Here is a 14,519-nt window from a genome sequence, read left to right as displayed (position 1 = left end):
GCTATAGCGGAGCTATAGCCTTTTCAGCAGGGTGCCGCTAAATGGTCGCCTTCACAAATAGCCCGCTATAGATGATTTGAAGGCCCACCGCTATTATCCATAGCCCGCTATTTAAAACATTGGTTAGAATCAGATGGGAAAGAAGGAAGGGGACGGATTCTTGCAACCCTCATTGATTGGGTGTTTACACAATATATATATCTGTACATGGGCTTATCATACTCAAAGAAAACTATCCTTATGACTCAGTCCTAGCACACGGACATGAACAGACACACACGTTCCCTAACACATATGCGTATGTGCTAGATGTTCCTAGTCTGTTGTATGTTATTTTTTTTGGAAAAGGGGTGACTCCCCAGCCTCTGCATCAGAGAGATGCATACGGCCCTCTTATTAACCAAAAAAGTAGTGTCAACAAGGTTCCAAAGGTCTCAAAATAAAAGCACAGACAGCTCACATAGAGCCAAAAAGGGGCTAGAAACACCAACTAGCCAAGAAAAGACGCCACAACCGTCTGGCTAAAAAAATAGATAAGAAATCTAAGCAATCCTATTACATGACCGCCATCCAAACCGGTTGAAAATATCCCGAGCTATCATCTCCCATCGGAAAGACCCAGTAACCAAATGCTCCCTGGCCTCCGTCTGAGTGAGTAGCGACCACGAACGGATCAGTGCCGTAGTTCGGAATATGACCTGCAAAAAATGTATACATGATATTCTGTTAAAAACCAAATCATTTCTGCAAGTCCAGATAGTCCACAGCAAAGCACAAACTCCAACCCGAATGTGTCTCGCTAAGTTAGGCTCAATACCATTAAGCCATGTCCCAAATAACGCATAAACAGAACTCGGTGGGTTGATACTAAAAGCAATGTGGATTGTCTGCCAAAGTACCTTGGCTAACGGGCAATCAAAAAAGAGATGTTTGATAGTCTCATCCCGATCACACAAACTACACCTAGTAGGTCCTGTCCAATTACGCTTCAAAAGGTTGTCCTTAGTTAAAATAACTTGTTTATGGACAAACCACATAAACACTTTTATTTTTAAAGGAACTTTGACCTCCCAAACATGCTTAGACGTAGGGATGGAGTTTGAGTTAATAACATCAATATACATTGATTTAACCGTAAATACTCCAGATTTAGTCAGTTTCCAGCGTAATTCATCGGGTTGTTGTGAAAGCTGGACGTCCATCAGTCTCCTAACTAGATGGAGCCATTGTTCCCAACGATTGCCCGCTAGCGTTCATCTGAACTGAATATTAAGGGGGGTCGATTGAAAGACCGATGCAACGAGCACCTCACGTCGTTGCAGAATACGGTATAACGATGGATATTGGATGGCCAAGGGTGTTTCGCGGAGCCAAGTATCCTCCCAGAAACGTGTACTCGTGCCGTTTCCAATAACAAACTTCATCCTATGAAATAACGACTGTTTTACTTTCATCAAGCCTTTCCAGAAAGGCGAATCGGTCGACCTAACAGTGACCTGGGACAAAGTTTTTGTCTGGAGGTACTTGCTGCGAAGGATTTGAGCCCACATGGCGTCATTCTCCAATGAGAGCTTCCACAGCCACTTGCTAAGAAGGCATCTATTCTTAACTTCTAGATTCTCAATACCTAGACCCCCTTGGTCTTTCGGTCTACAGATCATGTCCCATTTAGCAAGCCGATATTTTCTTTTAAGCTCATCACCCTGCCAAAAGAAGCGCGATCGATAGAAGTCCAGTCTCTTCCTAACCCCGGCTGGGACCTCAAAGAATGATAGGAGAAACATTGGCATACTCGTGAGCACCGAGTTAATCAGGATTAATCGGCCTCCGTATGTCATGAGCTTACCTTTCCAACAACTCATTTTTTTTCTCAAACCGATCCTCGATGCACTTCCACTCTTTGTTAGTCAGCCTACGATGATGGATTGGAATCCCCAGGTAAGAGAAGGGTAACTCGCCCAACTCACACCCAAACAATTACCTGTAAGCCTCCTGTTCATCTTTGGCCCTACCAAAGCAGAACAACTCGCTCTTATGAAAGTTAATCTTTAACCCGGTCAATTGTTCAAATAGGCATAGCACCAGCTTCATATTTCTCGCCTTGGCCAAGTCATGCTCCATAAAGATGATTGTATCATCAGCGTACTGAAGGATGGAAACACCTCCATCAATTAGATGAGGTACCAATCCACCTACTTGACCATTCTCCTTAGCCCTTCCTATCAGAATTGCTAACATGTCCACCACAATGTTAAACAAGATAGGGGACATCGGATCTCCTTGTCTTAGGCCTTTATGTGTCTGGAAGTAATGACCTATGTCATCATTAACTTTAATTCCTACACTACCTTTTTGCGTAAATGATTCAACCTGTCGGCGCCAGGCTTCATCAAAACCTTTCATACGCAATGACTGTTGGAGGAATGGCCATTTGACCTTATCGTACGCTTTCTCGAAATCCACCTTAAAAATTACTCCATCTAATTTTTTGGAATGGATTTCATGGAGCGTTTCATGCAGGACGACCACCCCTTCAAGGATATTTCTGTTCGGCATGAAAGCAGTTTGAGACTGCTGCACCACAGAATGCGCAATCTGTGTAAGTCTATTTGTCCCGACCTTGGTGAAAATTTTGAAACTCACATTGAGGAGACAGATCGGCCTGAATTGCTCAATCCTCACCGCATCCGTCTTCTTGGGAAGCAATGTGATAGTCCCAAAATTCAAGTGAAATAATTGAAGCTGGCCACAGAACAGGTCATGGAACATAGGTAATAAATCCCCCTTAATAATGTGCTAGCACTTTTTATAGAACTCAGCCGGGAATCCATTCGGCCCGGGAGCCTTATTGTTTTTCATCTGTGCAATAGCATCAAACACCTCCTTCTCCGAGAACGGGGCAACCAGAATATCATTATCGCCAGCCGATAGCTGAGGCACATCCTCAGTCCTGGACTCATCGAGGGACACACAATTATCCTTCGGAGGTCCAAACAGCTGCTTATAATAGTCAGTAATATATGTTTTTAGGTTGTCCTGGCCTAAGATAGTACCCTCATCTTGCTCAAGCTGAAAGATACGTTTCTTTATGTGCTTGCCATTAGCTATCAAATGGAAGAACTGAGTATTCGCGTCCCCTTGGACTACTTTGCAAACTTTAGCGCGCAAAGCCCACTTCAATTCTTCTTCACGGAGCAGTTCTTTCAACCTCTTCTCCGCCTCATTTTTAGCCTGAAGCTCAGTTGGCGTTAGGATAGTGGATTCGGCCTGTATGTCCAGGGCCTGTATAAGAGCAAGGAGTCTATCCTTTTCCATCTTATACACACCACTGAGGTTCTTAGCCCAGCCCCGTAAGAAACTCCTTAAATGCCTAATTTTATTCTGCCAACGCTCTAACGCAGTCTTGCCTCCAAGACCTCTATCCCACTCCCGGGCAATCAAATCCAAGAACCCCTCACGTTCAAACCAAGACATCTCGAAGGAGAAGGTGTTCTTGTTACCCACATGGTTCGGCTCACCTGAGTCCATGAACAATGGAGTATGATCAGATATTCCCCTTGAAAGAGTTTGCACCGTCACCAGAGGGAACTTTTGTTCCCACTCCACGCTCACAAGAACTCGATCAAGTTTTTCATAGGTTGGGTGTGGCAGAGCATTAGCCCAGGTGAACTTTCTACCAGAAAGCTCTATCTTTCTCAGATCCAAGCTTTCAATGATGGTATTAAACATGAACGACCATCTGCCGTCAAAGTTGTCATTGTTCTTCTCGTCTCTCCTCCTGATGTTATTGAAATCACCTCCGACTAAAATTGGAAGCTGTTCTGACCCACAGATACGAACCAGGTCCGCCAAAAACTCCACTTTAAGCTCGGGCTGTGCGGCACCATATACCGCCACCAAAGCCCACTTGAAACCATCTATCCTAGACCGGACTCGAAACTTCACCGCGAAGTCGCCCATCACTACACTGCGGACTTCAAGCGAATCGCATCTCACACCCAGTAAGATACCACCCGACCTTCCTCGCGGAGGGAGGCAATGCCAATCAAAATCAATACCACCCACCAGGGAAGAGAGAAACTGGGGTGCAAAGTTATCTCTACCCGTCTCCGATAGAGCAACAAAATCTAACCTCTGCTCTAAAGCTGCCTCAGCAAGGAATCTTCTTTTAGCCAAGTCCTTCAGACCTCTGCTATTCCAAAATATTCCTCTCATAATTCATCATGAAATTTTTTAGTGGTTCGAATCCTAGCACTCCTACGAACTGCGGAATCGGGATAGATCTTCCGATTCCACTTACGCTTAGGTTTACTAGGTTCTATCACCCGGTCCTCATAACCGGGTTCACAAATATTACTATCATCAATCTCTAGGGGTACATCATCTTCGTCATAGTCATGATTGGGTGGTGCTAAATCCGCACATAGATTATCTAGTACTCTGACCCCTAACGCATCAATCTCATCATCCTTCATTGGTTTAACGGCTGCAAGATTACGAATAGTCTCTAAGGCACGTTCCGCCTCCAAATCTAGTAAATCATTCACCGAATTGGAAATCTCACTATCCGTATCTCCTAGTGAAACTCCTAATTGGTTTGCATTATTTATAATGTCCTCATTAGAAAAATGCAATAAGGAATTAGAAATGTTGACGGACATACCGGAAGACAAAGCAGCCTCCTGAAGCTTGGCCGCCCTCATAGCGCACCGCTGCTGCATATCATCTATCTCGGGGACGTCCATGATGCGAGCACTCATCCGTCCCTCGGCGATCGGGTCCGGGATCCCGCCAAATGCGACCACCTCCTCCCTAGTAACACCTGGCATAGAGCCTCTCGAAGGCTCTACCGGGGTTACCAGAGAAGGCGTCTGCGGGCTCCCGATCCCCTTAGACGGGAGTCCCACACTAGGGACCTTGGTTATGGGTAGGGGCGGAGAGGAGGTGATGACGGGGGCCGCCTGCCCGCGCCCTCCTCCGATCTCAGCCGCAGGCTCAGACGCATGAGCCAGCGGCGAGGGGGAGACGATCCTCCTGATCGTCGAGGGTGAAGGGGGAGCCAAGGCCTCCTGCCCCAGCGCCCCCCCCATCTCTGCTGCTGCCGCGGTGGTTACCGCCACCGTCGGGGAAGCAGGAGCCGAGGCCACCTGCCTCGGGATCCCGTTCCTCGTACCGGCCGACCCACACTGGGCCGGCGTGACCGCCGCCGCCGAGGGCGTGGTGGGGTGAGGAGAAGGCGAGGCCACCTGCCCCGAAGCCCCTCCCCCACAACCCACCTTGCCCATAGACGTCGGCACCGGAGTCGCGTCCGCCTAGGGCACCAGTGCAAGAGAAGCTCCCTCCAGGCTCCTCTCCGTAGCTCCGACCATAGTCCTGGCCTGGTGACCCGCAGACAAACCAGCCTCCCCCTCGAACTCCAACGGGGGGAGCGTGTGCTCAAGACAATCATCAGAATCTACCCGGTCACTCCATAATTTGGGAGGTGCCGAGGCTGGCTCAAAGGACCCAAAACGCAGAGTAGTCATGGGCACCGCTGGGGAAACCGCAGGCTCAACCCCGGTCCCATCCCCATGTACCTGAGAGGAACCATTAGACCCCTCGCGCGTGAGCTCATCTGACGGTGCCCCCTTGGCCCCGGCATTGCCATCACTGTCTGGCATGTCAACATCATTACCATTAACCGCGTCATCAAATAAATCTGTGTCCTCAAACTCGATGTCTAGCGGGAACACCACTCCCCTGTAAGTCCAGTTGACCTTATCGGGCACAAACTCAATATCTAGAACACTCACTAATATCCGGGCCACCCCATGGGCACGTGTGAAAGCCATATCCACTTTTTCTGTCTTCCCCACCATAATGCCCATGCTAGCCACCACTCGAGCGTCCTGCAGAGACTTAGAAGGAGCCCCTGTAAACCGCAACCAGACCTGCGTAAGCGGCTTCCCCTTAGGCTCAACCTGCTTCCACTCATGGAACTCCAAGATACACGTAGTACCGGGAACTCGACACAGGCCAAAGCTCAACAATCTCTGCAAATCATCCACAGTTGGGAACTCAACCTTAAAAGACCTATCCTCGATAAGCACCAGTTCCCATCGAAATTCCCCGGGAGCCAACTCCTGAAGCCTCCTCACAATCTGTGCCTCAGTCACCTCGCCCTGGGTTGCTTTCACAATCCCGGTAGTCAAGCTAAGGGTATCCTCCGTGACCTCTGTCGCTGCCGGGGACTCGAAAAACATGAGATCAGCACAATAGACTCCATAAATGTTCAGCGTCGGAGGCAGGTCCCGCAACAACGGGCACTCCCCGGAATCGTGTACCGGCTTGCCACACGTCTCGCACAGTTGGGCCACACATTCAGCAATGAAGTGACCCTTCTCACCGCAGCGGTAACAAAGAATCCTTTCCTTCTTTCGAGCATATTTGGACGCCCTTTCAGTAGCCTCCTCCACCGTCCCAGCCTTAGGACCCTCGACACTGGCCCCGGCGTTTACCTCCATCGGCTGGGGCTCGATGGGTGTATGTTCATCCTCCGCTGTAGACGCCGCGGGATCAACTGCCCTGGGCGAGGGCGGTCGACGAAACCTCCCACGACCCCCACCCCGACCACCACGATGGCCACGAAATCCTCCTCTCTGGCGGTGATCCGGGCCGGAAGCCCCCTCAACGAAACCACCTGCCGGGCCGAGAAACGGTCTCTCAGCAGACCCGTCACTCTGCCAGGCATAGCCCCGGCCGCCCCCCGTGGATGAAGACCCACGATGCTGTCCCTCTCCATACGCGTCCGAACCGTCGTCCCCCCACTGACCTCGGGGCGGGTCAAAGGACTCTGTCGTGTTGGAGTTCTGTCTCGTTTGCAAAGATCCCGAACGATCCTGAGCAGGCCGCGCGACGTAGTGCGGTGGAGGCTTGGCACGAGGCTGGTTGCCTACAGATGGCGCAGCTCCTGAGACCACACCACCCCGACCCCGACCCGGTGCCGCCGCGCCTGGCGCCGAGGGCCGTGTCCCGCCCCGACCCGCGGCCGGTTGCAAACCGGTCGTCACGCCCGGTGCCGGGGGCCGAGTCCCTCCCCGGCCCACACCCGTCGGCGCGGCAACCACTCCGGGTGCCGGCGGTCGCGGCCCGCCCCGACCGAGCGAAGGCAGCGGCGGCACTTGCCCTGGCCAGTGGGCGCCTAGGTTGCCTGCTCCACGACCAGGGAAGCCGGGCACCGCGCCATCACTCGCCGGTGCCCCACGGCCGGTAGACGCAGCTGTCGGCGGTGCAGCCCCGCCCCGACCCGAGGGAACCCCCGCGACGGTTTTCTTGGCCGGCGGCGCTGCCGCCCCGCGGCCAACCATAGGCCGGAGCGGCGTGATCCTCTTCGCCCGACCTGAACCACACGGCGGGAACCCCGGAGTCCCTCGCCTAAGAACCCTAGCTCTAGCCGTCGACGGCGCGATAGCAGAAGAGAGAGATGTCGCTGCTATCGTGCATGGGGGGTCGCTACGTAGGAGATTCAGGTCCGGTCTGGCCTGGGCCACATACCCAGCCATCCCAGGCCCATCTCCTCGCCTCCCCGACCGACACACAGTCAGCCCATCGCAGCCCACCAGAAAATTCAAACGAGCCGATCGCATCGCAGCGATCTGGGAAGGCTCTGCGGACGCCATGGCCGCCGCCGGCACCGGATGCACGTCCCTCCTCTTCCCGTTTTTTCGCTTCTTAACCGTAATCCATGACTCCGGCCTAATCATATTGAAAAGAGTAAGATTCGGAGGGCGTACCTTGGGAATAGGGCCCTTCCATGGCCGGACCGCCGATGCCGCATTTCTCCGATGAACGACACGTCGTACCAATTCCGTCCTCTCGTCCGGGTGCAGCCCCACCCGCGCCGGATCTTCCACCGGCACCACCGTGTCTATGTTATTGGCGACCTCATCTTCATCATAGCCTGCATGAAATAGATCGCCTATCAGATCCGAAGGTGTTGGTGACTGCGGCGAACGCATCGCCTTGTCTCCTTCTCCGGCGTCCTCCTCGTTGTCTGACTCCATTAGGGCCCAAAACCGGCCGCCAATGCCCGCCCGAGCCGCCGCGGGGAGGCATGGCACGGCGGCGGCCTCCGCGGTCCCCCGGGAAAGCACCCTGGGAATCGCCCGGGGAGTCGCCCCCCCCCAGTCGCCTCGCCCATTCGCCTAGAATATCATCCGGCCTTTAAAATGGGGGAGAATTTCACTTCCCCGGCCTCTGCAGCAACTAGGGATGCATACGGCCATTTTAGTGTGAGTACCAAGATAAACATGGTCCTCAGAATTTTTTTAAATGAGTATCAAGATATTTTTTGATGAGTGGTTTCACCACACACCAAACTTGATCCTCAATAAATAGGGGAATAAATAGGAACCTAAATTCGCCTCCTTGAGGATTCGAACCCAGGTGTTGGGTTTGTACATCCACTCCCCCAACCAGTTGTATGTTATTTACCATGTCAGTAATCTTCTGATGATGCTAATTTGGATTAGGTTTAAAAGAAATCTGGCTAATTGCCTAACAGAGTACACGTTGCTATCTCACCATGTTGTGAATCACTCCAAATTTGTATAACAAGATTAACCAATTTTATCCTTATGCATGTTGACAAGAACAAGATACGCCATTGGCGTGCTTTACAACAGATGGAACTTGGGCTATTCTTATATTTAGCCTACGGCTATGAAAGTTTAGAAATTACATGGTTATGCCCTTTTAGTCGTGTTTTTTAAGTGGAGGCAAAAAAACCCCACTAATTATTGGAGTACTCAAAAGCTTGGATTATACAAGGAAGAGTTCTTGGTGTCCTGTTCTTGCTTTTATAGCATGTAAAATGTAAAAAAAATGGAACCTCAAAATGCACGGGTCAATGGCTTCAAGTATCTCTGCCCAAAAAGGGGGGGGGGGGGGGGGGAATGAGAGCTCCTGTGTTCTGGTCATTTCTTTAGGGTGTGTTTGGTTCAGGAACAAAGTGTAATGGAATGGAATGGTTCCGTTCCACAGGAATGGAATGGTTCCATCTCTGTGTTTAGTATGAATAACGAGGTGGAATGGAATGGTTACGTCTCAATATTTGGTTGGTGGAATGAAATGGAATGAAAAATATTCAAATTGGTGTTTATTTTTTGTCAATATATGCAAAATTGATTGCGTTTTGAGAAGCATTTCATTTAAATTCCAAAACAACATTTTCTTTTTCTTTTCATCACCACTAATTTGTAATTTGCTTCACAAATATTCCAATAAAATGACATCATTAGTCTATATATAATATACATGCACAAATTTACAATTGCAAAAGGCAAAAGAAAACATGTACAAATAGACAACAAAATTTGTCATCAATCTCAACAAGCATGTACAAATAGACAGAACAATTGCAAAAGGCAAGAACCGCTGCTAGCACCCAAGCCGGCTGCCGTCGCGTGCCTCTCCAGCTGCCGGCTGAGCGCTGGATGTCGGCGCCCGTCTTCACGGCCGCGAGCCACGCATCCGCCACCCTGAAGCCAATTGATGAGGAGACGACGGAGAGGAGCAGAGGGCAGCGCGGAGGAAAAAGAGGAGTAGAGGACGGCACGGGGGAAGGAGATGAGCGGCCGACGGCGCGGAGGAAGGAGATGAGCGGCCGGTGGCGCGGATCGAGGGAGAGGAGCGGCCGGCGGCACAGATCGAGGGAGAGAAGCGGCCGGCGGCGGGAGGTGAAAGCGCCTCGCGAGAGGTCGTTCCGCGTGATTCCTCCGATTTGGAGGAACGCGTGTATATTCGTTTCGGGAGGACGAGTTGGTTCCGGTCCCTGATCCAACTAAACACGAGGACGAGGCCCAGGGACGGAATGGACCCGTTCCATTCTGGCCCGTGATCGAAAGCAAACACACCCTTAGACTCGTACATATTGCATGCATTCAACCATATATCTTGGATTCGCTCATGAAATTGCACCACACATCCTTGATTGTAAAATAAATAAAAAGACTAGGCAACTACTTCATCTAGCAATGCGTGCTATTTTCTCGCGACGACCGCTGCAAACAACCTGCAATACGATTGTCAGCGCAAATCCGACTCCGAAGCCTACACCAACAAAAAGCCATAACATGATATCCTCAAATGGTGATCCTTCTCGCGCAGGAGGTGGCAGCGACGAAGATGGTGAAGTAACGAATGTAAGGTTACATTTCACAAGAAGTGGGCATCCGTACAACCCTTTGTTTCCGCCCTGGAACGAGCTGCCGGTGAATGTGGAAAACTGGCTGCCCGAAGGTATCCTCCCACTGAGATCATTATAGGAGAGGTTGAGCCACGCGAGTGTGGTCACCGTTGCTAGCTCCTGCGGGATCTCACCTACAAGATGGTTCCACGACAGGTCCAGTGACTCGATCCGGACCAACTGGCCGAGCTCACGTGGGATCTTGCCGCCAAAGGCATTGGAAGACAAGTTTACAACATGCAGGGACGTCAGGTTGCTGATTGACCTCGGGATGAAGCCACTGAACCGGTTGCTAGACAGGTCAATCACCACCAGGTCAGTACTGACTTTTGACACCCTCATGTATTGTTGTTTCATGGCCACATCAACCGCCACCAGATAAGAAATAAATCCTTGTTTCGCAGACACTGTAGTATAATCATCATATTCTGCAATCGTTCTGTTCGGACCCCAAACCATGGACTTGAAACTCTTGAAGAAATCTGGTGGTAGATCACCATTGAAGTGATTTCCTGCAAGGTCAATGATTCGTACACGGGAAAAGTAATCGGCAGTCGAGTTCTTCTCCACAAGAGGAGGGATGCTCACGGGGCCATGAAAATTGTTGTTTCTCAAGATGAGTAGCCGGAGTTGCGGTAGCTGGCCCATCCATATAGGGAAAGAGTCCTCGAAATGGTTCCCACCAATGTCAAGAGCTATCAAATATTGGCACCGAGCCAACGATCTCGGGAGGCGCCCCTGGATATGATTCCCATGTAAATCTATCAGCTGCAACTGACATGATTCGCTAGTCTCGTCAGGCCATGTTCCGTCAAGATGATTTCCCCTCAAGTTCAACATAATGAGTTGACCGCAACCTTTCAATAAATAAGGTGGCACCGATCCGCTGAGATTATTGCCGGATAGGTCTAGCATTCTGAGAGCATACTGCTCACGACATTCTGAGTAGGGAATAGGCCCACTCAGTTCATTGTTCGCAAGGTTGATAGAGTAGGTCGTGAGCCCGGACCGTTCGAGGAGAGGGTTTATTTGGATGAAGCGGAGGAAACTACTCTGGGGGATGGACGAGAATTTGTTGTTGGAGTAATCAAGACGATCCCCATTGGAAGGGAAAGGCACGGCGCCACGGAGCATATTGAAGCTAAGATCGATGTATATTATATTAACATAGTGCGGCGGCTGGCCTACTGTAGTGAAGAGGTTGTGCGACAGGTTCAAGGAGCTCATGTTTGTCCAAATCCACTGAGGTATCTCCCCTTGAATTTGATTGCAAGAGAGATCCAGATTCCCTAGTTCTGGTAGATATCCAAGGACTCGAGGCAACCTTGTTAGGTTACAATATGCTAGATTCAAACTAGTAATACTGCTGTTACTAGCATCAATTTTACTACCATCCCCGGAAGCAGATAACAAGGGATTATAGGATGCTGATATCATAGTAAGGTTCTTTAGCCTCACGAATGGGTTTAGATCCAAGGTGCCCGTGAAATTGTTGTGGTCAAGTTGCAGGATCTGAAGTGCAGTGAGATACGCAAATGAAGTTGGAATTGCACCTGTTAACTGATTGCTGCTCAAGTCAACGTAAGTCAGTGTAGCTGATGGATTCTGGAATTCCTCGATAGCACCAGAGAGTCTGTTCATGTTGAGGCACAATCTCTGCAATGTTGGCTGAGTGAAGAAGGATGCTGGTACCGTCCCCCAGAATGAATTATTGCTTAGATCCACCTCTGCGAGGTATGGGAACATATGTGCATCAAGAGGAACCGGCCCTGTGTAAGAAAATTGCTTGCGTTAGTCATAAAACTGGTTAGATAAGGAGTGTGTACATTTGGATCCATGTCATAATTAATTTGCAACTCATATTGTCATGCTCTAACAAAAAGAAGACCATGCAAAGAGAACATGGAATATTTGTCTACGTGTGCGTCCTATGTGGTTGCTAAATTCCTGAGATTTTGCTCTATATCATGTTATATTTGAACAAACAAAGGATACATATTTGCTAAAATATACTATTATCTATAATAATTGTAAAATACACCATGTGATAAAGCACAAGCTTTGTAGGAAAAATGCCTAAGGACTAATAATCTACACTTCCTGTGAAATTACTTTAAACCTAGATGCTCTTCTATAGGTCAGAGTATTTGGCATATAGCACTGGTAATTTTCCGGAAATTTACCCACAACAGTTTGTTTGCGCAATTCCTTTAAGAAAATGGAGAAGGGCACCTGCTAGGCCTCTACGTCCAAAGATGCACACATCCCATATATTTACTTTCGTTTTTACAACGTCTTGAAGTCATTTTTTTACAAAGTAAGTAACAAACTCAGGATACCCTAAAGCTCAAGTAGAACATGCTATATTGTTAAACCGGCCATCCTTTTGGGACATAAGCCGCATACATTTGGATTTTGCTACAAACCGAACGGTGGATTTTTCAGCATGCCAAATCAAACGCTTGGAATGACAAATTATTTTGCCACGAGGATGATAATTTCCTTCAGCAAGCTTGGCAAATCCTTGCACTGCTCAGTATTTTTGCCATGCTTACTTGAGGAAATTGTTATCCCTGTGACAACATATCCATGGCGTTTGGTTTGCTATGCTTAAAAATTGACACAAGATTTTAAAATCTCCGTAGATTTTGGTCATCATAATATTTGATAGCAATATGCCTAAGGACATATGGAATCCAACAGGCCCACGTGGCTGCCTTTCCTAATTTTTTTCTTGAATACACACTAGCGTGCGTATCATTTATTAAGAGAAGAAGGGGAAAGAGCCCCAAATAGTTTATATGGCATGGCTACATGACACCCACGCCAGCTCCACCTAACTCTACCCGGCACACTATGTGACTACTCGCCCTGTGCCCACCTTAGGGCTGCCTCAATGCCCATGTCGTCATCACCGCGGAGCAGTCCCGCATCTCTCCATAGCCCATAGCCTTTCCCAAATTTTGGTAGGCATATGATTTAGCTATTCTACTATCACAAATCGAGGAGTAAATACTTTCTTTTTGCGAGTAAGTACAGACTTACCCGTGAGTTTGTTGCTGCCGAGCAGTACGACTTCCAGCGCTGAGAGGTTCCTAATGTAGTCAGGGACGGCCCCAGCGAGGTTCCGCGACGCGAGGTTGAGTGCGGTGACCATCCCGGTGACGTTGTCGCAGCCAACGCCCTCCCATCGGCAGCAATCCGTGCCCTCTCTCCACGACGGCAGCGTCGTGGTGGCCGGCCCAGAGGTGGCGCTGCCGGTGAAGGAGAGGGAACGCTTCACGGCGAGGAGCGCCGCGGCCTGATCCCCGCGGCATGGTGCAGTACCGGCGTCTGCTGACATGGCATGGGAACGGTGTGCTAGTAGCTGGATCTCTACAAGGAAACCTAAAGTTATCACCTGTAGCAAGAATGAAGTGTGGTGAGTAGTCGTGCGAGGCATTGCAGCTGGCAAATCAAGGAGAAGACGAGATGCATGTATCATGTATGCTATACTTCACTGCATATGTAAGGTCTGAACTCAGAAGGTGGGTGGAAACGAACATGCAAGTTGAGAGCACACTGCATTGACTGAGCCGCTGTTTTCCTCTACTCTCCGGTTTATCTACAGTATGAACTGCAAAGATGTCTTTGCCGTTGGCCCCATGTTTGTGTTAACAATTGTATCTTGACGTGGAAGATTGGTCTCCGCTCCGTGTCCCGTTCATGACTTCGACTCGAGAGTCTTCAAAGGCTGCTGCTTCGTTACAATTTGATTGACGGGGAAAGCTAGTCAAGTATAAACGACAACCCGTCCAGCCAGTGGCGAATCTTGGAAGAAAATTGAGGGCGGGCTTAAAGTAATGGTGTGAAAAAAAACACTGACTCTCAATTCTTTTTTTCAAAGAAGGTCAAAATTTGCCAGAATACTACTGAAAACATGTACTATGCACTAGAATTGTTTCAGATTTTTTTTAAATATAAAATTTTGAACCAAAAATTGGTTATGTTTAGCAAAATAGCCAATATCTCAAAATCTTGCAACCCAAATTACCTCAGAATTTCCCAGATACTACTGGGCACACATAGTATTTACTGTAATTTTTTGGAATTATTTGAAACTTATCAAATGTTAGACTTTAGCAAAATTGCCATGGTTCGAACTATAATAATATAGTAATGGTAGCAGCCTCGTGCGTGCTCTCTGGGACGATGGAAAGCAGCAACGGCCTCATGCGAGCGAGCCAGCGAACAAGTGGTGTGGGGCTGGGCTGGAAACATCAAACGTTTGGCTGGGTTGGGCCTTAAGTGTAGT

General features: G+C 49.2%; 3 protein-coding genes across 4 annotated transcripts; all 3 read right to left on the bottom strand.

The window, feature by feature from the left end:
• Window positions 1-407: 407 nt before the first annotated feature.
• On the bottom strand, window positions 408-8,264 carry LOC147966336 (uncharacterized). The gene is made up of 3 exons (XM_087530793.1): window positions 8,259-8,264; window positions 7,773-8,183; window positions 408-698 (listed from the first exon to the last, which is right to left on the bottom strand). Exons 1-3 carry the CDS (start codon window positions 8,262-8,264, stop codon window positions 543-545), a joined length of 573 nt encoding a protein of 190 aa, XP_087386919.1. The 3' UTR covers window positions 408-542.
• LOC147966337 (uncharacterized) lies at window positions 5,313-7,658 on the bottom strand. Its single transcript, XM_087527677.1, has one exon. It carries the CDS (start codon window positions 7,656-7,658, stop codon window positions 5,313-5,315), a length of 2,346 nt encoding a protein of 781 aa, XP_087383803.1.
• A 991-nt stretch (window positions 8,265-9,255) lies between the features above and the next one.
• On the bottom strand, window positions 9,256-13,813 carry LOC125529841 (receptor-like protein 41). 2 transcript variants are annotated; one of them, XM_087528821.1, is made up of 3 exons: window positions 13,721-13,813; window positions 13,271-13,625; window positions 9,256-11,994 (listed from the first exon to the last, which is right to left on the bottom strand). In XM_087528821.1, the coding sequence occupies exons 1-3, from the start codon at window positions 13,790-13,792 to the stop codon at window positions 10,004-10,006; spliced, it is 2,418 nt and encodes an 805-aa protein (XP_087384947.1). In that variant the 5' UTR covers window positions 13,793-13,813; the 3' UTR covers window positions 9,256-10,003. The 2 variants fall into 2 exon arrangements, with proteins under 2 accessions (XP_087384947.1, XP_087384946.1); XM_087528820.1 differs by having other exon boundaries at window positions 13,271-13,779.
• Between the last annotated feature and the right edge of the window lie 706 nt (window positions 13,814-14,519).

The sequence above is a fragment of the Triticum urartu genome, chromosome 6A, assembly GCF_056163025.1.
Source record: "Triticum urartu cultivar PI428250 chromosome 6A, HENAU_Tu73, whole genome shotgun sequence".
Lineage (NCBI taxonomy): Eukaryota > Viridiplantae > Streptophyta > Magnoliopsida > Poales > Poaceae > Triticum > Triticum urartu.
Note: the sequence above shows the minus strand (reverse complement) of the source record. Positions and strands in the feature narration are given on the sequence as shown.